Here is a 25,860-nt window from a genome sequence, read left to right on the forward strand (position 1 = left end):
AAACGCTTCGATGCAAATCTTTAGATAGTGTTTAATTTTAAAAAAATTGGTGTTTTATTCCAAAAGCTACTTGATCTGCTGGTTCCTTATTAATATCTCGATTAAGATAAAGTATGTCGAATGAAAAAGGGTTTATTAAAAAAATATTATTTCTCATTAAAAAATTTTTGTAAAAAAGTTGTCATTTTAAATCCTTCCTGTGGGCAGGTTAAGTGTCAGATTTACAAAAAAAATATACCAAATGATAAGTAAAAACATCAAGCATCTATATAAAAAAAAATTATATTGATATGTTCATTTTTGAAAAAGTTAGAGCATTATTAAGTTAAAAATATAAAAAAAAATTATTTTACAAAAATCGTAATTTTTTATTAACTTTGATGTCAACTTTCACCACGTAGACAAGTCCAGAGGTCAAATTTTTTTTTTTCAAATTAAAGTACATTACATTAGCTTTAATTTAAGATATATATAAAAGTGTCAGACCTTCCGGAACATTTTCAAAAGTTAAGTTGAAAAAGTTAATTTTTTGTGAAAAAGTTGTCATTTTAAATCCCCCCCTGTGGGCAGGTTAAGTGTCAGATTTACAAAAAAAATATACCAAATGATAGGTAAAGACATCAAGCATCTATAAAAAAAAAAATTATATTGATATGTTCATTTTTGAAAAAGTTACGGCAGTTTTTAGTAAAAAAAATTGAAAAAATTTCGAAAATTAGCGATTTTTAAATTTGTAATTTTTTTGGAGGTTTCCCCCACTTATGGGGAACGAGGGATTTTTTTTCAATTTTGAAGGGTAATGTCTTCGACAAGATACGATTTGTGATCTTTTGACGTATCGTTGAAAGAAATCCGTTCGGTGAGAGCTGAGAAAAAGTGGTAACAGACACAAAAAAAAAAACACATCATAGTAAAACCAATACCTTCTCAGCTTCGCATCGAAGCTAAAAGTCGAAAATTAGCGATTTTTAAATTTGTAATTTTTTTGGAGAAATTCCTCCATTTACGGAGAATGAGGGAAATTTTTTCAACTTTTGAGGGTAATATCTTCGATTAGATATGATTTATGATCTTTTGACGTAACGGTTGACAGAAATCGGTTCGGTGAGAGCTAAATGCTAATAGCAATTATACTATTATAACAAACGATAACGACGAGCATACACGTAGTTAATTCTAAAAATACGAATATTTTACTGTATGGACGACACTACGGGTCGTCCAAAACCTATACATAAGATTGCAGCTTAACGGTACCCACACGCACACGATTTGGAACGACGCTTATAATATACGTTTATGCATATTGCTCGTGTGTGCATGCGTATAACTATTTTACTATTTAAACATTTGCATTTTTAATAAAAATATAGAATGAAGAATCTACAATAAATTTTCTTCTTTTAATTAATTTTAGAAGGTGGTGGTCCCGTCGTCCGAGCCACCACTGATAGTTAGATATCTATATTCAATGACATTATGTTACTAATGAAACCCAAATCAATGTTACTAGACGGTATGCGACGTACGACAGTCAAACTATGAATGATGCACCGATTCCGAACGACGAATGCGCGAGGCGGTTGTTTTGAAATGACGAAAGGCGTGGTTGTTACAGATACGGAAAACAACGCTATCTCTGGAGCGTTGAATACGTTTTACGTTCTGTGCGGCGTCCTCTTATGCGTAAACATCATTTTTGAAAAGATTAAATTTGCATTATGAAAAACTCAAATGTTAAACAGGTAAATTGTAAAATCTACTCTTAATTTTGTTTAATCCCTTATCAGCTATACATCCTAGTAAAAGTCACCCTTCTAAAAAAATTGATTATAATATTTCAATTTAAAATATTTTTAGCCACTAGTGAACATTTTTACTGTATAAAAATTAAATTATTGGTTTGTATAGTTAACATAACATATATTTCTTGAATTATTAGTTCTTAATTAGGTCTTTCATCCAACATCCAATCTATGCCATAAAACAATTATTGTTTTTATTGTAAAAATTATTTGTCTACCTTTAGTTTTCATCAAAATCATATGCTCAAAAGTTCATACTAGGCTATGGTTTTTACAAATCCACACAGAACTTTTATAATTTAACAAATCTAATACTATAACATAAGAAATAAAATATAATTTATAATGTACTTTTGGTGAATCACTGACACAAAAATATTCACTAATGCCTCCAAAAACATAGTTGGAGTAGAATCATGGAAAACTCAAATGTGAAACAGGTAAATAGTAAATCTACTCTTAATTCTTTTTTATCTCTTTTCAGCTATACATTCTAGTAAAGGTTACTCTTTCTAAAAAAATAAAATAAAATTTTAATTTTAAATTTCATAACATATTTTTCGGCTGAAAGAAATATGGTACTGTGTCATTTATTAGACAATAAACGAACTAAAAAACAACGATTTCGTTTTCCAACCTTAGACATGAGAATATTAGGCTGTTTAAAATAAATATATATAGCAATTTTATAGATACAAATTGCGATATTTGTCATTGTGTTCGAAAAAAAATTGAAATTTTTTTGTTTCCCGTAAATGGGGGAAATCTTCCAAAAAATTACAATTATCAAAATTGGTAATTTTCTACATTTTTAAAAAAAAACTACATTTATCTTTTATTAAAATGAATATATTAATATAATTTTTTTTTAAAGATAATTCAGATATTAATGATGTGTTTTATTTTTTATATAAATGTGACCCTTTACTTGCCTACACATAAGGTTTTAAAAGGGCAACTTTTTCGACTTAAATTTTGAAACTGTTTCGCAAATAATGAGACATTTATATATAAATATATATATATATATATATACATAATTAAAGCTTATGTAGTATATGTACTTCATTTTGAAAAAAGGAGAATTCGACTTCTTATAGTCTTCATCTAAATTTTATATTTCTATATTTTCTTTATATTAAAATACCTAACATATATATACAGGGCCGCATTTAGGAATTTTGCCGCCCGGTGCACTTAATTTTGCCACCCCCAAAAAGTGTTGGGTGGGGTTTTTTAGTTGAGCAAAAAAAAAAAAGTCTTCAAAACAATTTCCCTTGTTTACATTAGACATCAATGGTTAAGTCTTAAGTAAAAAGTCTTAATAAGTCTTGTTATTAACTCCTCATGTAAATCTTTATTTGTATCAGATGCTGTAAAAGATTCATGTTGACCATTATAAACTTGCTGATCTTCATAATAAGGACTATTGTAAGGACTTGAACTAGGAGTCTAGTATATTTGAATATTCTCCTGCGACTTTGCTGTATTCATATATAATGCATTATGAATCTCTTTTTCATCATTTAGAATAAGATCAATGAATTTTGCATAACTTAGTATAAACAAATTGGGAGAATAGTAATACACCACTTGTTTTCCTTTGGGTGTATCAATAAAGTATCCCATAGCTGATGTATTCTCATGTCTAAGGTTGGAAAACGTAATCGTTGTTCTTTAGTTTTNATGAACGCTATGTAAAAATATATATTGAAAAAGACTTAAAATATGACCAAACGATTACTTTAAAAATTATAAAATTAAATATTAACCTTAATAAATTATTTGTTTCTATACACTATGTATTTTTATTGTAATAATGTGAACAATATTCAAAAGAAAAATAAGTTTTTATTCAGTAAATGAATTTTAATAAAATTAAAAAGAAATGTTTGCAATAATACGAAAAGTTGCCAAAAAAAAAGTTGATAACGTAAACAAAATGTATATGAAATTGTTAACAAATAAAAAATAAAATAATATACACGTAATATTCAAATAATTAACATGAAACTGATATTTGTTCTCATGGAATTTGTATTATAACAGTGCCACTAGCCATACATATCTCTCTTTTAATTCGTTGCAGGAATGGATTCGTTTTGGCATCATAAACCTGTTGTACATTATAATGATGGCCGTTATGAATAACCGTGTCAATATTGTCAACCATTTGATCATGACGAACTAGAAAAGATATTTATTAAATATAAAATTAAACAACTTTTATTTCTATTTTCTTACTCACGAAACTAAATTATGTTGTATTAAAACGATTTTACTTACTAGGACTGTGACACATTTTTCTTCTTTTAATAATTTTGATCTCCGATGTCTCATAATTTTTCCTTTTCAAGTCTGACGGCTCATTTTGACCTGTCATATTTTCTAACAATGATGCATTGAGACCAACTATATAATTGCTTTAATGTAAACAAAAAAAAATATTGATAAAATAATTTTTATATATTGTAATACGTTCATATCTTTAATATAATCATAGTTTGTTTAAGTTTCAGTGAGAATTCAATAGTTTTATTACTTGTAATGTAACTATTCTGTGTTGTTTAATTTTATATGAAATTTTGATTACTTTTTTTAAAAAAGATAATAATAATATTACTTTTGACGTATTAAATCCTCGGCCATTCTATTAATTAAAAAAAAAAAAAAACTTGTATCTTTACAAAAATGTTACGGCTAGAATATAAATCTTAAGAAAAAAGGCCCATTACAAACATTTCAAAATATTGTTTTTTAAATATCCTCAAAATTTCAAATTACTACGATCAGTTTAGACCGTGTAATAAAGATTATACTTTTAATAGTTTTTAAGCCCAAAATTACCGCGGTGTGGCATCCTTATAAGCGCTCAAAAAACAGTAATGATTTATAGGGCACTTGCAAAAAGACCCGCGTTAAAAAATATAGCAAAAAGTAAATGGGCGTCTGTCATCAGTCAAATTTACACTAGTCAACGTTCAGCTTTAATAAATACAATATTTATATATCAATTATGAACGCTATGTAAAAATATATATTGAAAAAGACTTAAAATATGACCAAACGATTACTTTAAAAATTATAAAATTAAATATTAACCTTAATAAATTATTTGTTTCTATACACTATGTATTTTTATTGTAATAATGTGAACAATATTCAAAAGAAAAATAAGTTTTTATTGAGTAAATGAATTTTAATACAATTAAAAAGAATATTTGCAATAATACGAAAAGTTGCCAAAAAAAAAGTTGATAACGTAAACAAAATGTATATGAAATTATTAACAAATGAAAAATAAGACAAAATAATATACACATAATATTGAAATCATTAACATGACTGAGATTTGTTCTCATGGAATTTGTATTATAATAGTCCCACTCGCCATACATATCTCTCTTTTAATTCGTTGCAGGAATGGATTCGTTTTGGCATCATAAACCTGTTGTACATTATAATGATGGCCGTTATGAATAACCGTGTCAATATTGTCAACCATTTGATCATGACGAACTAGAAAAGATATTTATTAAATATAAAATTAAACAACTTTTATTTCTATTTTCTTACTCACGAAACTAAATTATGTTGTATTAAAACGATTTTACTTACTAGGACTGTGACACATTTTTCTTCTTTTAATAATTTTGATCTCCGATGTCTCATAATTTTTCCTTTTCAAGTCTGACGGCTCATTTTGACCTGTCATATTTTCTAACAATGATGCATTGAGACTCACTGTATAGTTGCTATAATGTAAACAAATTTATGTTAAATTTTTAATTGCCATAAAAATATATTACGATTCCTGTGCTTAGTTTTCTCTAAATACTATACATAACAATGACAATTGTATATATCCAAAAAAAAATATTGATAAAATAATTTTTATATATTGAAATACGTTTATATCTTTAATATAATCATAGTTTGTTTAAGTTTCAGTGAGAATTCAATAGTTTTGAATTTCACATACGAAAGTTATATTACTTGTGATTTAACTATTCTGTGTTGTTTAATTTTATATGAAATTTTGTTTACTTATTTTAAAAAAGATAATAATAATATTACTTTTGACGTTTTGACATATTTATATTTGTTAAATTATTTCCACGATTCAAAATCTTATTAATAGCTTTCAGGCGATTTTGTTTCATGATTTCAGGAGGGATACGAGTATATTTTTTATTTCTAGTTTCTAAAATATTCAAACGTTTTATAACAGATTTCTTATAAATTTTTGACACTGTAAATAAATAAAACTTTAATTAATAATTGTAAAATTGTTTTAATCTTTAAAAAATGTTGTTTTGACTTCAAGTAATAAATCGCGACAAATAAATAAATATCTATACAATGTGACACTTACTAATGGAATGCTGTGCTTCACTTTGTAATAGTACCGTTTAGATTAATTAAGAATTATGATAATAATTTTTAAGATAAATAGAATTTAACTGTGTATATATTATCGCGTATTTGAGATGGATGAGAGAATATAAGAATCGTCGAATGCAAAACGCCAACTGAAAGATATGACAAAATTATGTTGTAAACTAACAAAATTTGTAAAAGTTTTCACTGTTTCAATGGATACGATAATTTATATTTTAAACCAGCATGGGTTTTTTGTGACAAATATAGAAATTAAGTACTTCTTATTAATAATAATTAGTGTGTTGTAATAATAGTATTAACGTGACAAAAATTATGCTATCATTTTATTACTCATATTATTGTGTATTTAAGGAAAATATTGTAAACTTTGATCACAATTAAATTATATGTCAATAAAAATATCTGGAAACACTAATGATGTTGATCCCTAATTGAATTAAAAGAAAAGTATAAAAGACGGGTTAACGTGGCATAAAAAACTTACTTTCACTTAGAATCTCTGAATGTCAGTTAGTTTATCAACATCATCAGTGTGAAAAGACACATTTTAAAAAAGAAAAAAAAAAGAATACTTATTCTAAGGTAAGCAAAAATGCTGAACATAAAATTTCTATATAAATAATAAAGTAAATAAGTACTTTTGGTAAAACTGAATCTATATAGAGCAGATTTCGTTTGAGCTGTTATTTTACGGTTGGCGATTGCTCTGGATTTTTAGTAAATTAAAATTTACATATACATATGAATAGTAATATTCCTTTTTCTTTGGAATTGTATTAGTAAAAAAAAAGAAAACCCTCGGAACACTGACCTCGAACACTGACTTAAATAATAAATTTAATATGTATTCTACGTTTTTCTAAAATGTCGACATATTTAAATATTATTAACACTTAATAATCATTATTTCTATGATCTAATTTATAACCTGTTATTAAAATAAGAAGAGTTTATAATTATTTTATTGAATAAGTACTTACATCAATAGATTTTTATAAAGCTTGTAACGTGACATCATGTGAGCCTTTAAATCTATTAATTTCTTATGTTTATGGTATTTTATATCCGGCCGTATAATCAGAAAGCTGTACTGTTGATATCAAGGTGAACGCTATACATATAGATAGACCACGCCGTACACAATTTTGGCAGTCCAATTTTTATTACGAATGGTCGCAGGGAAACGATGCACTGGACGCAGGCGATTGTGTTGATAGATAGCGTAAATTTATTACAAATGTTATTGGTATTATAAATGTTTAATAATTATTAAATGAATGTATGATGCAAATAATTAAATAGTTATTTTTATACTCGTTAATTGCATTTCATGTTATTAAGTAAGGTTTTTTGAGATTTTAACTCTTTGTAATTATTTTTTCATTGAAATTTAATTAAATTTTTTATTTTAATACTATACTAAGAATCCTTAATAGAACTTTGACATAAAATATGGTATTACAGTATAAGACTAAACTGTTGGGCTCTAAATATTTTTATAAATTATTTTGTAATTAGGTTGAGTTGAAAAATCTTTATGATAAAAATTATACTTTTTCTTGCGCTTTATATAGTAAAAATCCTAATCAATTAAACTTCCTAAAATAAGCCGACATTATTATTAGTGACCTTAGATTATCACAACCTATTAAAAGATATGGAGTAAAACCTCCATATTTTGATGATTTGCTATGGAATATCAACGCTGTTATAATGTTATATGAGCAACATCAAAATTTAAGATACGATTATTCGATAACTAGTAGGTTAAACCAGGATGTTTTAGAAAACACTTTTTCATTTTATCGTCAAAGGGAGGTTTTAATAAGAATTCTAAGACTAGGACTTTCAGGACATCATTTAGAATTCGAGCTAAACACAATTTAATGAGATCATCTGAAACCTCAAATTGTGAGCTAGATGATGACACTGATATTTTGGATTTACCTATATTTTCCACTAACGAAACTAACGACGAAACTACAACTGAAAATCCTATCCGATTATAGTTTAGACACGTCTGAAATATCTTCCTTCCCTAATTCCTGTCCTACTATACAAGAACAACTGATTTCTGTTCCTACATTAACTTTAGAGACCTGTTCAATGTATATTTTGTTGGGTATCTCGGTAAAAAATTGTTAGGTAAATTTCTATATAAACCATGTTAAATTTATGAAAGAGGATACAAATCTTTTTAATGACAAAGAATTTTTAATTTTTTATAAAACATTTCAAACACAAAATCAAATAATTACTTGTAAGTTGAAAAACCAAAACAAATTTTAATACATTTTGTTACTAATGCTCAACAGATAATACATCATTTTTTAAATGAAAAGTAGTACACAACACAATTGAGTTTTAAATTAAATAGTATAATCACAAATGAATTATATCCTATTGTAAATACTTCACAAGAGTTCTTGTTACACTTAGAATATTTAACTTTAACTTTAATACATAGTAAACATTTTAGAATATTTAACTTGAAGTCAAAATTTCATAAGATGGGCTTCGCGGATAAATTAAAGATTCTAAGAGGAAATTAATATTATTATAGGATGAACTTATCTTAACTTCTTATTTTATCTTTTTTAGTGATCTGAACATTGGTTAAAATTGCTTTATTTGTTTGAATATCTTTTTCTAAAATATTTATAATTTGTTTTTTTTTTTAATATTTTATTATATATTTGAAAAATTAAATTATTATTTTATACATGAAAAGTTTTCATTATTAAATTTTGTAAGGTTTTCATTGAAAACCTTATAAAATGTGTAATTATTAATAAATATTTCACTTAGACTTGATTATTGGTAAGTTAAGAAATTAAACACCAAATAATATAAAAATCTTTACAGTGAACAAATCGGTAACGAGAAAGTTGTGTGTAATAAGTTAAGATTCTCAACACTAAAAGAAAATTAAAAGAACAAATTATAGTCAAACTTAAATCAATATAAATAAATAAATAAAGAACCCAGCATAGGGGGGTAGCAACGGTAGCACAGTGGAGTTGAGGCACAGTGTGGACGAGGTATAGATGGGACAAGTATAGATGATATCTGACAGTGATTAAAATCACTATCAAATTAAACGCTTCATGGTGAAAATGACTACTGTATTCTATTTTTGTGTTAAAATTCTCGATCTTATATTTTACATTTTTAACTTTAAAATACTATAACTTTTTGAAAAATGTATGGATCAATACAATTTTTTTATGCGAAATAATATTTATATTCTTTTTTCATTCGATTTACTTTTTTTTTAAATCGGACCATTTCCTCTAATACAGGGTGGGTTCAAATCTTAAAAATGCATATAGAAAGTAGAATTTTTTCAGCTTAATTTTTGAAAGTGTTCCAGAAATACTGACATTTTTATATATATCTTAAATTAAAGCTAATGTAATATATTTTATTATGGAAAAAAAAATTTCCGACTTTATTTTGTTTTCATGGTAAAAACAGTCATAAAAGTTAATAAAAAAAACGGTAGCACAGTGGGGTTGAGGCACAGTGTGGACGAGGTATAGATGGGACAAGTATAGATGATATCTGACAGTGATTAAAATCACTATCATAAGAAACGCTTCGATACAAATCTGTAGATAGTGTTTTATTTAGAGAAATTGATGGATTATTTCAAAAGCAACATCAACTCTTATTTCTTTCATTTGATACGTCTTAAAAATTACAATATTTGTATCATAAAATTGATGTTTTATTTTTTAGCTTCAATACGAAGCTGAGAAGATATTAATTTTACTATGATGTGTTTTTTTTTGTGTCTCTTGCATATTTTCCTCAGCTCTTACTGGACTGATTTCTATCAACGATACGTCAAAAGATCACAAATCGTATTTAGTCAAAGACCTAACCCCAAAAATTGAAAAAATTGTCCTCGTTCCCCGTAAATGGGGGAAATCTCAACAAAAAAATAACATACATAAAAATTGGTATATTTGGTATATTTTTATGATAAATCTGAAACTTTACTGGTTCACATGAGGTATTAAAAATGACAACTGTTCACAAAAAATTAACTTTTGAAAGTGTTCCAAAAATACTGACACTTTTATATATATCTTCAACTAAAGCTTATATAATAAACTTTAATATGAAAAAAAAATTCTGTTTAATAAATGTAAATAAAAGCTATTAAAACTTGTATTAATAAAATTGAATTAAAAGTTCGAAAATTGAGAAGCAATAATAATATTATTGAATTGACATATTTTTCTATTCATTGTTAGCTGGTTTACTTGTAACAAAAAACCATGCTGGTTTAAAATATAAATTAACGTATCCATTGAAACAGTGAAAACTTTTACAAATTTTGTTAGTTTATAACATAATATTGTCAATTATTTCAGTTGGCGTTTTGCATTCGACGATTCTTATATTCTCTCATCCATCTCAAATACTCGATAATATATACACAGTTAAATTCTATTTATCTTAAAAATTATTATCATAATTCTTAATTAATCTAAACGGTACTATTACAAAGTGAAGCACAGCATTCCATTAGTAAGTGTCACATTGTATAGATATTTATTTATTTGTCGCGATTTATTACTTGAAGTCAAAACAACATTTTTTAAAGATTAAAACAATTTTACAATTATTAATTAAAGTTTTATTTATTTACAGTGTCAAAAATTTATAAGAAATCTGTTATAAAACGTTTGAATATTTTAGAAACTAGAAATAAAAAATACACCCGTATCCCTCCTGAAATCACGAAAAAGAATCGCCTGAGAGCTATTAATAAGATTTTGAATCGAGAAAATAATTTCACAAATATAAATATGTCAAAACGTCAAAAGTAATATTATTATTATCTTTTTTAAACTAAGTAAACAAAATTTCATATAAAATTAAAGAACACAGAATAGTTACATCACAAGTAATAATACTTTCGTATGTGAAATTCAAAACTATTGAATTCTCACTGAAACTTAAACAAACTATGATTATATTAAAGATATAAACGTATTTCAATATATAAAAATTATTTTATCATTATTATCTTTGGATAAATATAATTTTCATTGTTATGTATAGTATTTAGAGAAAACTAAGCACAGGAATCGTAATATATTTTTATGGCAATTAAAAATTTAACATAAATTTGTTTACATTATAGCAACTATACAGTAAGTCTCAATGCATCATTGTTAGAAAATATGACAGGTCAAAATGAGCCGTCAGACTTGAAAAGGAAAAATTATGAGACATCGGAGATCAAAATTATTAAAAGAAGAAAAATGTGTCACAGTCCTAGTAAGTAAAATCGTTTTAATACAACATAATTTAGTTTCGTGAGTAAGAAAATAGAAATAAAAGTTGTTTAATTTTATATTTAATAAATATCTTTTCTAGTTCGTCATGATCAAATGGTTGACAATATTGACACGGTTATTCATAACGGCCATCATTATAATGTACAACAGGTTTATGATGCCAAAACGAATCCATTCCTGCAACGAATTAAAAGAGAGATATGTATGGCGAGTGGGACTATTATAATACAAATTCCATGAGAACAAATCTCAGTTTCATGTTAATGACTTCATGTTAATGATTTCAATATTACGTGTATATTATTTTGTTTTATATTTTATTTGTTAATAATTTTATATACATTTTGTTTACGTTATCAACTTTTTTTTTTACAACTTTTCGTATTATTGCAAAAATTTCTTTTTAATTGTATTAAAATTCATTTACTTAATAAAAACTTATTTTTCTTTTGAATATTGTTCACATTATTATAATAAAAATACATAGTGTATAGAAACAAATAATTTATTAAGGTTAATATTTAATTTTATAATTTTTAAAGTAATCGTTTGGTCAAAATTAAAGTCTTCTTCATAATATATTTTTGCAGAGCGTTCATAATTGATATATAAATATTATATTTATTAAAGCTGAACGTTGACTAGTGTAATATAACTGATGACAGACGCCCATGACTTGCTATATTTTTTAACGTATTTTTGCAAGTGCCCTATAATTCATTACTTCTCTTCAAACGCTTATGTGTAATCATCATTTTTGAAAAGATTAAAATTGCATTATGAAAAACTCAAATGTTAAACAGGTAAATAGTAAAATCTACTCTTAATTCTTTTTTATCCCTTTTCAGCTATACATCCTACTAAAGGTCACCCTTTCTAAAAAAATAAAATAAAATTTTAATTTTAAATTTCATAACATATTTTTCGGCTGAAAAAAATATAGATTGTGTCAATTATTAGACAATAAACGAACTAAAGAACAACGATTATGTTTTCCAACCTTAGTCATGAGAATATATCAACTGTGGGATACTTTATTGATACACAAGTGGTGTATTACTATGCTCCCAGTTTGTTTATACCAAGTTATGTAAAATTCATAGATCTTACTTTAAATGATGAAAATGTGATTCATAATGCATTATATATGAATACAGCAAAGTCGCAGGAGAATATTCAAATATACTTGACTCCTAGTTCAAGTCCTTACAATAGTCTTTATTATGAAGATCAGCAAGTTTATAATGGTCAACATGAATCCTTTACAGCATCTGATACAAAAAAAGATTTACATGAGGAGTTAATAACAAGACTTCAAATGTAATTTTATTATCACTCATAAATAAGTAATCAATATTGCCTATAAAATTAAACAACGCAGAAAATTTACTTCACAAGTATTACAATTTTTGTGTTCAAAAGAAATATGTTGATCCTTTTATATAATATATTATACATAATATACTATGAAATTAAATTAAAAACTATATATGACTTTTATAACATAAATACAAGGTCCATGAGAGCAAAATTTAGTGCTACTCTTGTTACGACTGTGGACTGTATTTTAATTTTTACGAGAAGAATATTACTTACGTCGCTTAACTATGAATTAATAAAACGAACTTTTTTATATGTGAATAGTGAGGCATTTATTAGGAGACTGGTTTTTCTCCGCTGAGTAAAACCGATCGTCCGCTTATCACAATAATAATAATAATAAAAAAAAAATCATAATAATACTCATACAATAGAGCACGCCGCAACAACTCTTGAGATATTGGAAAATAATCAAATAGCTGTTGATAATTACAGTGTTCCCCATCTATCGTGTACTAAACGATGCAAATATAAATAATCTGTGTGATTCTGGTAAATCTGCTACATGTTCCAACTTTACACAAAATAAAATAGTCTGAGACATCGGAGATCCAAAAAGTTAAAATAAGAAAATTTTATCTTATAATTTTAATTCATAAGCCTATAATTTAACAGTACAATTTTTAAATATTATATACTTCTATTTTACTAAGTAAGGAAATAGAAATAAAAAATGCATAATTTTATGGTTAATAAAAATAAAACAACAGCTACATGTTTCAACCTAAGACAAGAGAAAATATCAGCTAATGGTTACATGATTACATGAAATCTTTTTTTTTTTAATGATTAATAGAGTAATATGTCACCAAAAATTTGGTATATTATAGACTGGTACATATACTCATAAATTGAGTTAAAAAATTTATAAATTAAAAAGTAGGATTATTCAACTTTACAGTTATAACTCATCATATCAAATTTTATTATATAATTTATTTTTTAAAAAGACTAGAAATGAAAGATTTTAATTGTCTATATGATTTAGCAACTTATTATGTAATGAATGGGAATTTTATTCATTTACGAGGATAATATATTTACTAGATAATAGTAGGGATTATTTGATATATTGCTAAAAAAATTAATCAAGTGAGAGCTGAGGACAATTAACGAAAGACAAAAAAAAAACTGAAATGTAAAATAATTTTAATATGATTAAGAAATTCCTTCTCACGAGGATAGACTAAAGTGACGGGATCTTTGATATTCATTGAAGTTATTCAATCTAAATGAGATAAAAATTAAACGAATTTTTGGATTTTTCCTCCTTAAGTAGAATTAGATAAAAATGGAAATTTGAATAACGGGTTCGAATCTCGTACCTCATGCGTGAATGACTGTAGAGTAACCGATTTAAGTTAGATTCATGTAACTAATATAAAAAAATTGGTGGAATCATTAATATATCAAATCCTTGTTAGGTATTTTATAAAAAGAAAATATAGAAATATAAAATTTAGATGAAGACTATAAGAAGTCGAATTCTTCTTTTTTCAAAATGAAGTATACCACATAAGCTTTAATTATGTGTATATATTTTGCGAAACAGTTTCAAAATTTAAGTCGAAAAAGTTGCCCTTTTGAAACCTTATGTGTGGTCAAGTAAAGGGTCACATTTATATAAAAAATAAAACACATCATTAATATCTAAATTATTTTTAAAAAAAAATTCGCTATTAAAACATGAATTAATAAAAGCTTATTTAAAAATTCGAAAATTGTGAGACAAAAGTAATATTATTGCTATTTTTTTTATTATTAATCCATAACTTAGTTCTAGTAGATTAAAAAAATTATTACAGTAAAATTTAATTATTTGGTCAACCTCAAGTAATTAGGATTAAGGTGAGGAAAAAAAGAAAAGTCAAATTTAATTATTTGTACAAAAAATTATCATAAGTATTACAGAGAAGTTTGACAGTTATTTCAGCCACTGCTCAGTATTTAATACTTAGACTCAATATTTGCAAAAGGCAGGCCAATTTTTGAAGCTATTTTTCGAAAATTGAGAGGCATAAGTTTTATTATCGAATTAATAAATTTTTCTAATCATTTTAAGCTGATTATGAACAAAATTGTCATAAAAACATCATATATGCTGAAATTTTTATACGCATGGCTATATGAAAGGCACAATAATATCTATTATTTTTTTTCTTAATATATCATTATAATAATTGTTCAGTTTACTTGTTACAAAAGCACAGAATTCCATTAGTAAGTAACACATTGTAAAGATATTTTATTGTGGCGATTTATTACTTGAAGTCAAAGAAAGATTTTTTAGAGAATTAAACAATATTACAATTATTAATTAACGTTTTATTTATTTACAGTGTCAAAAATTTATAAGAAATCTGTTATAAAACGTTTGAATATTTTAGAAACTAAAAATAAAAAATACACTCGTATCCATGCTGAGATCATTAAAAAGAATCGCCTGAGAGATATTCAAAAGATTTTTAAAAGTCAAAAGTAATATTATTATTCTCTTTCTTATAATAAGTAAACAAAATTACTTAAAAATTAATTCTAACAATAATACATATATTTGAAAGTTTATAACTTATATTTGTTTACTTTAAAGGGATTCTACAGTGGGTCTCAATGCACCATCGTTAGAAACAGGTCAAAATAAACCCTCAGGCTTGAAAAGAAAAAAGTCAGGGACATCAAAGATCCAAAATATTAAAATAAGGAAAATGTTTCATAGTCCTAGTAAGTAAAATTGTTTAAATATCACATAATTTGTTTTGTGTGTAAGAAAATAGAAATAAAAGTTGTTTAATTTTAAAGTTAATAAATATTAAAATCTTTTCTAGTTTGTCATAATCAAATAGCTGATAATATTGACACGGGTATTCACAACGGCCATCATTATAAAACAAGTAACTGATGGTAACAGGAATTCATTTCTGCAACGGATTAAAAGAGAGATATGTATGGTTAGTGGGACTGTTATAACACAAATTCCACGTGAACAAATCTCAGTTTCATGAGAATAATTATAACTAATATAATGATTGCTATACGTTTTAATGTTATTTTCGTTCCACAATTATTATGAACTTTTAAACTGGACTTCGCCGACAAATTTTATTTATATATTCTTAGTCAGTATAAAAAACTGAACCAATTAAAAAAAAAAAATTGAAAAAATTCGATGGGGTGGTAAAATGCATTTAAGCCGTCATTTTTTCCAATTAAGAACTAAAATCTTATTAAAGTTATTATTTATTTATATGTAACATAATTTCTAAATTATATCAATTAATCTTAAAATGAATAAATAAAATAAAATTATATAAAATATATGTAACACTTTATTTTCGAAAATTTAAGTATTGTTGTTTTAAAGTGTATTAATAATTTTTAATTTAACATGTATGCAATTGTAAATACATTTTTTTTTAGAATTTGTGTAATTAAATTATTTGTATAGTTTTAGCGAATTACTTAAAATAAATTCACATCAAATAAATTAAATTAGCAAAATATAAATGTATGTGTTAGTAATAAATTATTGTTATTAAAAAGTAATAAATAAATTAAAAATAAATATTAAAATATTAAAAATCAAGCTGTATGAATTTAATTTTCAAAATATTTATTTATGTTATTACAATAAATTGCAAACAATCGTAAAACATAAATGTTCATCGAACAATACCTAGAAGGCCGTATACCTAATGGAACAATAGAATCCGTTTGACGAACGTGACCGTTCGTTGAACGTATTTCGAGGAACGTGTCCGTTCAACAAACGGACGATTCAAAAATAGACCGCCAGGTCAAAGTAAACCTTCAGACTTTTTTCTTTTCAAGAAAAAAGTCTGAGACATCGGAGGTCCAAAAAGTTAAAATAAGAAAATTGGTTCATAAGCCTACAATTTAATAGTACAATTTTTTAAATATTATATACTTCTATTTTTGGGTGAGTATTCCAGTATACCCGCCCAGATCGGAGACCCGTAAAGGAGGACCGAGTGAACGACGCTAACTAGTAGTCGGCGTTGAAGTTCTCTTGGTCCCCCGATATTCGGTATGAGTTCCGCCAGGCAGTCCATGACCCTCTGAGCCCGCTGGGCCGCACGTTCAATGTGCGGCCCGAACATAAACCTGTCGTCGATGAGCAGGCCCAAATAGCTCATGGTCCGATTCAGCGGGATATCCGTCCCCAGTACGGTGAGCCTAGGTGGAACGTACTTGTACTTTCGCGTGAACAAAACCACTTCGGTTTTGTCCAACGCTAGGCACAAGCCTAGTACACGAGTACTTACACCGTATTCGTAAAGCAGCCGCGCCGACGTGCGACCACTGTTCGGATCGCCCGGGAGAGGGTGATAGTGCTTTGCACACCCTCTTCCGGTGCGAGCCGTGGGCCCAGGAACGGGATTCTTTGGAGTCTCGACTAGGGTCTACGTTCCGAGTCGGGTCCATGGTGGACCTGATGTTGAGGAGCCGGGAGGCGTGGAGGCTCGTCCAGGTGTTCGCCAAATCCGTCTTATTAAAGAAGGAGAAAGCGAAACACCTGAGACAGAGGCAGCCACGCCGCCCGACTCAGGACGACCTGAGACGCTGCCTTAGGCCGGTGCCTTTGGTTCTTGTTCTTGTTTTTGTTTGTGAGTTATTTTGCCAACCCTCGCTAACAGTACCCACTGTGGGATCCGGTTAATGGGATGGGGCCACACCACGTTGCGAATTACCTCTAGATTAATTTCGGGCTGATTCGCAACGTGGTGGTGTGAATTATTAGGACGGCGTGGGTCGATAAGAAAAATCGGTCGAGTGAAAGGTGAGAAAAAATAGTGGCAGATACAAAAAAAAAAACCCCAGCACAGAGGGATTGCATCACAGTGGTGACATGGCAGAGTTGGATCAAGTATAATGATATCTGACAGTAATTAAATCATTATAAAAAAAAACGCTTCGATGCAAATCATCAGATAGTGTTAAATTTGAAAAAATTGGTGGATTATTCCAACAGCTACATGATCTGCTATTACCTTATTAATATCCAGATTAAGATAAAGTATATTGAATAAAAAAGGGATATAAATATTATTTCTCATAAAAAAATTGTGTTGAACCATACACTTTTTAATAAGTTATAGTATTTTTAAGTAAAAAATGTAAAATATAAAATCGAGAATTTTCACACAAAAATATCATTCGGTAACTATTGTCACCGTGAAGACAAAAGTAAAAATTTTTTTTTTTTCATCATAAAGTACATTACATTAGTTTTAATTTAAGATACATAAAAGTGTTAGACTTGTAATAAAGTACATTACATTTTATCTATCACCGCCTTTTTAATATTATAACTAATTAGTAACAAACGAGTATTTATATATAAAATAAATACTATTTAAAATATAAATACAATATATTCATTGAATAAATTAAAATTTTATTGTAGGTCAAATTTAAACTTTAATATACTAAAAAATCGAAGAAACTATATTATAATTCTGCAAAATTTATGAATAATACAAAACAATTAGTTTATTAAAATAATACAATTATATTTTTTTAATATAAATAACAATATCTAATACATTTTAAGAGATTAATAAATAGTATAATTCGTTTTCAAAAGATTTTATCCCATCCCATATCTTTAAAATCAATGTCAATGAAGTTTTTACAAAATGTGGATAATTCCATACACACATTTTGATAATCAACTATTGTATCAATTTTCTTTAAATAATCATTTTCATTGGCAGTTTCTTCTGGATTACCAATAAATGGACTAGATTTCTCAATAAATTGACAGCGTTTTTGACCTCTCATTTTATAATATAATTGCCTATTTAAAATTGATCTTTGTTTTAACATATTTTTTAGATACAGATCTACACTAGTAATGTGAAATGTTTGTAATCTATTTTTAAATAATTCTTCATTCAAATAATTATCATTAAACGTTTTTATAATATCATTTAATAACTTTTCTGTGAATGATAAAGAGATATGAGCACTTTTAACTTCCCAAATTGATTCTTCTTTTAATTTTTTGACTACCGAAAATATTTTAGTGAAAAAATATTCTGTGCTTTTAATTGTTTCAAATAAGATTTTTATACAGTTCATGTATGTTAATATATTTGATTCAGAAAATTCAGTCAATTTTAATTTTTCATTATGGCAAAACTGTACAATTGGAGTTAAATACGAAAAATAATTCGAAAATATTTCAAAGAACTTGCAATTCAATAATTGTATTATGTATTGTTTTTTGAGATTAAAGCCATGTACACTAACTGGATCTCTTACTATGCGATTTGCACTTATAACTTGACCATTAAGAATAATTGATATGTGATCGACAGTTTTCCATTCTCCATTTTCGACAAGTATTTTTAAAATTTTTACTTCAGTAAATTGTTGTAATGAATAGTCTAGTGGATGTATCAGATGTTGCATACTACATTAAAAAATAAATAGAAATTTATTAATGACATCTTATAAATTTATATTCTGATTTTATATCCAGAGAGATTTATCAAGAAATCTACCTCCAACTTAATATTAAATAATGATTTTACCGTAAAAATATATAATAAAAGTTTTTTTTGTACTTTGTAATATTTGATAAATATCAATTTATATTAAATTATATTAAAATTGTGAATAATATGCTTAATAAATCATACTGTATTTAGTTAAATTATTAATATTCATTATAATACATGATATGTTATATGTTAATAACATGGGAGAGTTAAATTTATTTAAAAGAAAAAATTCAATAAAAAAAAAATTTTTAATCTAACTAAAATAAATTAATTGGTATTATTTACGAGAGGAGGTTAAGGTACCTTAACATCCCCCTTAGTTATGCCCTGCCAAGTAATTTCATTGCAAAATATTATGATAGTAAATGATATATTTCTCTTACTTATGTGCATTAGGGTTCAGTAATATGTCGAAGTTGAAATTATCGTAATAATTTTCCTTTGTGTTTGTATAAAATGAATTTAGACCTTTTAATACGAAAAGAAAGAGATCATTTTCAATACATTTTTGGGATAAATATTCCTCTTTGTATTTATACTTTAAATCAGGTCGCTGAGGTATAATAAATACTGTACTAATATCATTTAAAACAGAAATGGCTCTTTCAGTCACATTCTTAATAAATTCTTTTGTATTAGAAATTACTAGAAGCGCTTCGTTGATTTTGGATTGATTATATTCATCTTGATTGATTGCAAGATACGTCTGATCTTTTATCTGAATGGAATCTATAAATTGCTTAGCTAAATAAACTTCATCGACTACAGTATATGGGTTACCTGCAATTTTTACAAAAATACGTTTAACATCTAAATAACTCAGAAACCACATTACTTGGTATATGCTATTGAACATAACAGTAGATTTCGTCATTCCAATTTCAAGTAATGATGTGCAATTAATAAAATTGTAAAATAATTTGGCTGTTAAATACTTTTCACATTCTTCTATTATTATATTAATGTGTTCAACAAAAGTCTGCAGTATTTCTATATATTTAAAGTTAAATACACTCACAATGTAACCGAAAATACGCAAAAAATTTTTCTCATCAATTTTTAACGCCATTAACTCTTCTACGCTAATAACATTGCCTGAGTCCTGAATCAATAAATCGTTATTTATTGAGTGCAATCCTATTTGATGACAAATGTAACTTACTACTTGAGTCAAATATTTAAAATATTCTCTTCTTATCGGACTACTGTTTAAATATTTCGTATTTTGAATTAGTGTCAATTGAATTGAAATTATAAAAATAATGAAAACTATTTTACACATTTTTTTTTTTTTTTGTATAACTGTATAATAAAAAGTAATCTATTTTATTACAATTGTAATTTTGTATTTATTAAAATTTAATTTTTGTATATAAGACGATTTAAAACCATTTTAAAAAATGATTAAAAATCACCTTCTACTTATTAGAAAAAAAATAATTTTATGAAGTCAATATTTATTTCAAACATCAATTTTTAATGTTAGCGTTATGCCATAAATTTAAATATAAAATTGAATATATAAATTATTTGTTGACACGTTGCGTTATTTTTAAGAATTTGTAAGGTATTTGAAGTGACTTTATTTATAAATAATAGTAATTTTTTATATTTTTATTTCAAGTAAAATAAGCATTAATTGTTTGATAATTAAATATTTTAATATCGGTAGTGACATTGATATTAAGATAGAGTCCATGTGATTTACGATGTATTAATGGACATAAATGACAATCAAATCGTTTCTCGTCATGGATTTATGAATGAACAACCGTTGAACATTTTGTATCATTTCCTGTTCAAGACGACTATAAGGAACTTGTTATAGAGTTGTTAGAAAAATTGTATTATTATAAACGTCGAACTATTCAATGATATATAAGGGCACTATTTGAAATGCCTCTCGTTAATACTGCCTCAACTATGTCATTGAATAATTTTTTACATGTTCTTTTATAGCACAGTCAAGCACTAAAAACATTAGAACAAGATATCGATGCATGGACCACTCTGATAATTGAGATGGTATTAAATAAACTAGACAATAGCATACTAGAGCACTGAGAGTTGTCGTTTACGTTCAGCAATGTACAGCCCTACAACATGTTTGAAAAATTGTTTACGTCGAGGAAAAAGAGAGTAGTAAACAAAAATACACAGAAAAATGTACAGAGTGTAGAGTTGTAGCAACTAATTATTGTGCCCGGTGCTGAATTCTAAAATTAGCCGTATAGAACCATAAATTATAATAATAAATTCAAGCACTATTCAAATAGAGTATTTTATTAAAATCCGACATATAAATAAAAAAAAACATTTAATCAATTTTTTAATTAGGTATTCGATTGCTTGATGTTTACCAAAAATCTATAAGTGAGATGAAATGAATATTAAGTGTTAATAATTTAGTAAAATATGAATATTTTTGTTATACTAAAATAAGCGCAAAATTGCCCAAGAATTGGTGCAGAGAACAACACAAGAAAATCTGGAAGTACTTGGTAGTATCTAGACAATCTAAAATGTTTATTAAGACCCCTGGTTTACTGTTGGGTAATCTTAATAGTATGAATAGACATCAAATAAGTACCTTGACTGGTCTACTGACAGGAGTTGGTCGTCTGCTTAAACATCTTAACGCAATGGGGGTATCGGAATCACCATTGTGCTGGAAGTTTGTAGTAGAAGAGGAAGACTCATTTCACATCATGTACGAATGTGAAGCCTTGTCCACACTAAGATCAAACTACTTGAACAAACCTTTTCCTGAAAAAGAAGATATTAAAAACCTAAAACCCAGAGAGATACTTAATTTCGCCAGAAAGACAGGACTCTTTGGTCATCTTTAGAGGTGATTTTATGGTTGGTAATGTATTATACTTTGGTGATAACACTTAGATGGGTAAACCGAATCAAGACAATTTGGTATGAGGTGTGCACAATGGACCAACAGGTCTGAGGGCATGGGCATTACGTCCACCTCGATAATAACTAAAAATATGAATATTTTTACCATTACACGTAAGTATATTAAAATAAGTTATTTGTTCAAAATAAATAAATTGAATTATTTATTCGTCAAAACATAATAATATTTAAGTATGAAAACTCCGTGATATTTTACAAGTTTAAATCGTTTAAATCCTTTGACAAGTTTTAAAGTATATATTTGTAAAAAGTATCTTGACTTTTAGTTTATGAGTCTAGCAGTTTGAGGAATAGTACTATATGCATTATTAATGCCCAGATTAATAGCAATGTTTTTTATAGATTGTTGAAAAGTATATTTAATTTTCATTTATTAAATTTATACATTTAATTTTATTAATAATACAAAAACTACCAAACATTTTTTATGTGGGGATTATAAGCGCATTTTTTGAATAACATTTGTGATGATGTTAATGTTCTTTGCCCGAAAAGTCGCCCCATGCGTTGATTTTCAATTACCCAAAAATATTTGCCTTTCAATAGTATGTTTGTTCACATATCAAATTTATTTTCAACTAATGTTTTTTTATTTTCAGTGTCAATCTTTAGATGTCATGAAATTGACACTCCACGACGATTTACAATTTGAAATATGTTTTCTTTATAACAAATTGGATTCGACTCCAGCGTTTTTTGGAGATTATTATTGATATTTGATAAGGTTATATTTTATTAAATTTTATTTTGTTGTTTAGAACGGATTTTTACATATTTTAAACTTGTAAATATTAATGTTTAATTAAAGTTAAGTTATTAAATATCATTTATCTTATTTTTGATTTCCCCTTAAATATCATATTTTTTAATGATTCCCCTTAGTTAATTTATGTTATCGATATTTAAAAATACGATTTAATTTTGATAAAAAAATGAGTTCCTTGATATTATTAGGTATCTTATCGAATTTACAGTATAAATATTAATTTACGTAAAAAGAACCCTGAATGAAAGATAAATAAAATTATTTTAATAGTTTTCTCGGTATAAACATTGCTATGGCCTAGATAAGTTAAAAATTGAGTTAATATTTTAATATCATTATTAATTAATAATAAAATTAGTAAAAAGAATAATGGCATTAAACTATTTTGCTCTACAAAAATTGTTATTTTTTAAGGAAATGTAAAATATTAAGTGTGTTTTAACAATTGTTTAAATACAATAGTAAAACTGAAGCCTTGAATTATTTTGACAAACGAAATAATAATTTCAGATTTATAAATGACGTAAACATTTTTTTTAGCAAAGTATTTATTGGTCTATGATCACTAAAAAATGTTTTATTATATGATTTTACTGTGTAACTTAATATATAAACTAATTTTATATATTTCTTCGTTTTTTCCTCGTCTAAATCCCAACTACTTGGAATCGGCCACCCTTATCCTAAATTTCCACTTGACACAATCTCCCACATCATCTACGCTCACATCAGCTGTCCTCATATCAAATTTAATAACATCCATCCATTTCTTGTTTGGTCTTCCTCTAACTCTTCTTTCTTCAACATCCATTTCTGTAACTATTCTTACAGCTTCCGATTCATAACAAGAGCAAACTATCCAAGTCTATTTTCTCTGATATTTTTGATGATTGACGCTACACCTATACTTCCATTTATATGTTCGTATCTTACCCTATCTTCTCTAGTTACTCCACTCATCCATCTAAGCAAATTTATCTCTGGTACACTTATTCTCTGCTCTATTTTCTTATAAACCGCCCAACACTCTGAATCATACATCATAGCTGGTCTCACTACAGTCTTGTAGAATTTACCTTTCAGCCTTATTGGAATTATTTTATCGCATAAGACACCAGACGCTTTTCTCCACTTCAACCACCCACACTTAATCCTGTATCTAACATCCTCGTCAATAACACCGCTCTTTTATACAACTGATCCTAAATAGTTAAAACTTTCCACCTCTCCTATCATGTCCTCGCCTATTGTCACCGATCTCCTTATTTCACTTAACTCGTGTTCTCCGTTGTCAAACTCTTATTCTATATACTCTGTCTTACTCCTACTTTTTCTTAAACCCTTTTCTTTAAAAACTGATCTCCACACCTCTTGCTTTTGATTAGTTTCTTTCCTATTTTCTCTTATTAACACTATATCGTCAGCAAACAACATGGACCACGGCACCTCTCCTTGTATTTCTCTAGTAAGGTCATCACTATTGAAAATAAGTAAGAGTTTAAGCACTTACCTTCGGGACTCCTATTCTCATTAATGCCCACTTTAAAACCTCTTTCGGTACTCTATCATACGCTTTCTCCAAATCTATAAATACCATACAAGGCTATTCTTCTTTTCCCTAAACTTTTCTATTAGTTGCCTCACACAAAATACTGGCTCCATTATTGATTTAACAGGCATAAATCCAAACTAGTTATTAGATACTCATGTCTCATTTCTTATTCTCTTATCTGTTACCTTTCCCAAAATTTTCATGCTATGACTCATTGGCTTTATGCTACTATAACATCCACACTCCTGTACGTCACCTTCACCTTTAAATATCGGCACTACAATACTAATTTTATATTTTTAATTAGAAAATTTTTTTTTGAAGTTGTCATTTTTTACAGTAAAAAATATTTAAGATATTTGTTTAAATTTTAAAGATGAAAAAAAAAAGAAGGGATTTTCCAATATTTGATGACTATGAGTTCAATTAGATTAAAATCGTGATTTTTTGACGAATTAATCATTAAAATTAGTCCAGTTGTCCAAACCTGAGAGTTTATATGGACAAATAAAACCCAACCCAGCATAGTGGGTACATTGCATAGTTGGGTCCAGTATAGATTTAATCTGACAGTGATTAAAATCACTATCATAAGAAAAGCTTCGATGCAAATCTGTAGATAGTGTTTAATTCTAAGAAATTGATTGATAATTACAAAAGCAACATCAACTTCTATTTCCTTAATTATACCCAGATTAGTAATTCTTTTAATTATATAGTATATAATTTTTTAAATTATTTACTAAAATATTTAATTGTTGTAGTATAAGACATAACCTTGTAACGTCACAAATTCGAAGGTGGACCGTTTATGATTTTTTGTTATGTCTACTTATTTATTTTATCGCGCGAAAGAACCTTTTTCTGACACAGCGGTGTCAACCACTCATTATTTTGCCTCTGACCGCTAGATAAGGCGATAAAAGAGAAATATAATTAAAATCGAATTGTTTATCAGTATTGATCCCTTCCAAAAAGACTGGCCGTTATCGATATGAAATTGCCGTTAGATCGGTGTTGACTCTTCTCTATTCTTTCTTCTGTCATTGACCGTGCTAGGGTGCACACTTTTATTGTTTTATTGACATATTTTCAATGATGGAGTAGAGCCGCCAACGGCGAACGGCCAGATCTTTTCGGCGAAGCATCCAGACCATCGGATGGGTCTCTTCGGAGACCGGGT

General features: G+C 26.9%; 3 protein-coding genes across 12 annotated transcripts in view; 1 reads left to right on the top strand and 2 right to left on the bottom strand.

Annotated features, from left to right (window-relative positions):
* LOC126904822 (uncharacterized) overlaps positions 1 to 6,966 on the bottom strand; it is a 20,056-nt gene extending 13,090 nt beyond the window's left edge. The window contains exons 1-5 of one of the 7 annotated variants that reach the window (XM_050684101.1): positions 6,181 to 6,946; positions 5,883 to 6,057; positions 5,445 to 5,560; positions 4,092 to 4,109; positions 3,703 to 3,992 (exon numbers count right to left, since the gene is read on the bottom strand). In XM_050684101.1, the coding sequence (XP_050540058.1) occupies positions 3,832 to 3,992; positions 4,092 to 4,109; positions 5,445 to 5,560; positions 5,883 to 6,057; position 6,181 (471 nt within the window). In that variant the 5' untranslated portion in view covers positions 6,182 to 6,946 and the 3' untranslated portion in view covers positions 3,703 to 3,831. Of the gene's footprint in view, positions 1 to 3,702; positions 3,993 to 4,091; positions 4,229 to 4,428; positions 4,456 to 5,253; positions 5,325 to 5,423; positions 5,561 to 5,882; positions 6,058 to 6,180 lie in introns of those variants that run through there. The other 6 variants (XM_050684102.1, XM_050684098.1, XM_050684097.1 and 3 more) reach the window with 6 other exon arrangements.
* Positions 1 to 11,907, top strand: part of LOC126904819 (uncharacterized) — a 40,530-nt gene extending 28,623 nt beyond the window's left edge. Inside the window, exons 3-5 of the mRNA XM_050684092.1 lie at positions 10,872 to 11,046; positions 11,368 to 11,504; positions 11,604 to 11,907. Of these exons, the coding sequence (XP_050540049.1) occupies positions 10,872 to 11,046; positions 11,368 to 11,504; positions 11,604 to 11,764 (473 nt within the window). The 3' untranslated portion in view covers positions 11,765 to 11,907. The remainder of the gene's footprint in view (positions 1 to 10,871; positions 11,047 to 11,367; positions 11,505 to 11,603) is intronic.
* A 6,440-nt stretch (positions 11,908 to 18,347) lies between these two features.
* The window catches only part of LOC126904810 (uncharacterized), a 21,584-nt gene continuing 14,071 nt past the window's right edge, over positions 18,348 to 25,860 (bottom strand). Inside the window, exons 1-3 of one of the 4 annotated variants that reach the window (XM_050684076.1) lie at positions 20,594 to 20,790; positions 19,815 to 20,533; positions 18,350 to 19,340 (exon numbers count right to left, since the gene is read on the bottom strand). In XM_050684076.1, coding sequence (XP_050540033.1) covers positions 18,503 to 19,340; positions 19,815 to 20,533; positions 20,594 to 20,713 — 1,677 coding nt within the window. In that variant the 5' untranslated portion in view covers positions 20,714 to 20,790 and the 3' untranslated portion in view covers positions 18,350 to 18,502. Of the gene's footprint in view, positions 19,341 to 19,814; positions 20,791 to 25,860 lie in introns of those variants that run through there. The other 3 variants (XM_050684072.1, XM_050684074.1, XM_050684075.1) reach the window with 3 other exon arrangements.

The sequence above is a fragment of the Daktulosphaira vitifoliae genome, unplaced genomic scaffold, assembly GCF_025091365.1.
Source record: "Daktulosphaira vitifoliae isolate Bord-2020 unplaced genomic scaffold, ASM2509136v1 Scaffold_4, whole genome shotgun sequence".
NCBI classification, from domain to species: Eukaryota; Metazoa; Arthropoda; class Insecta; order Hemiptera; family Phylloxeridae; genus Daktulosphaira; species Daktulosphaira vitifoliae.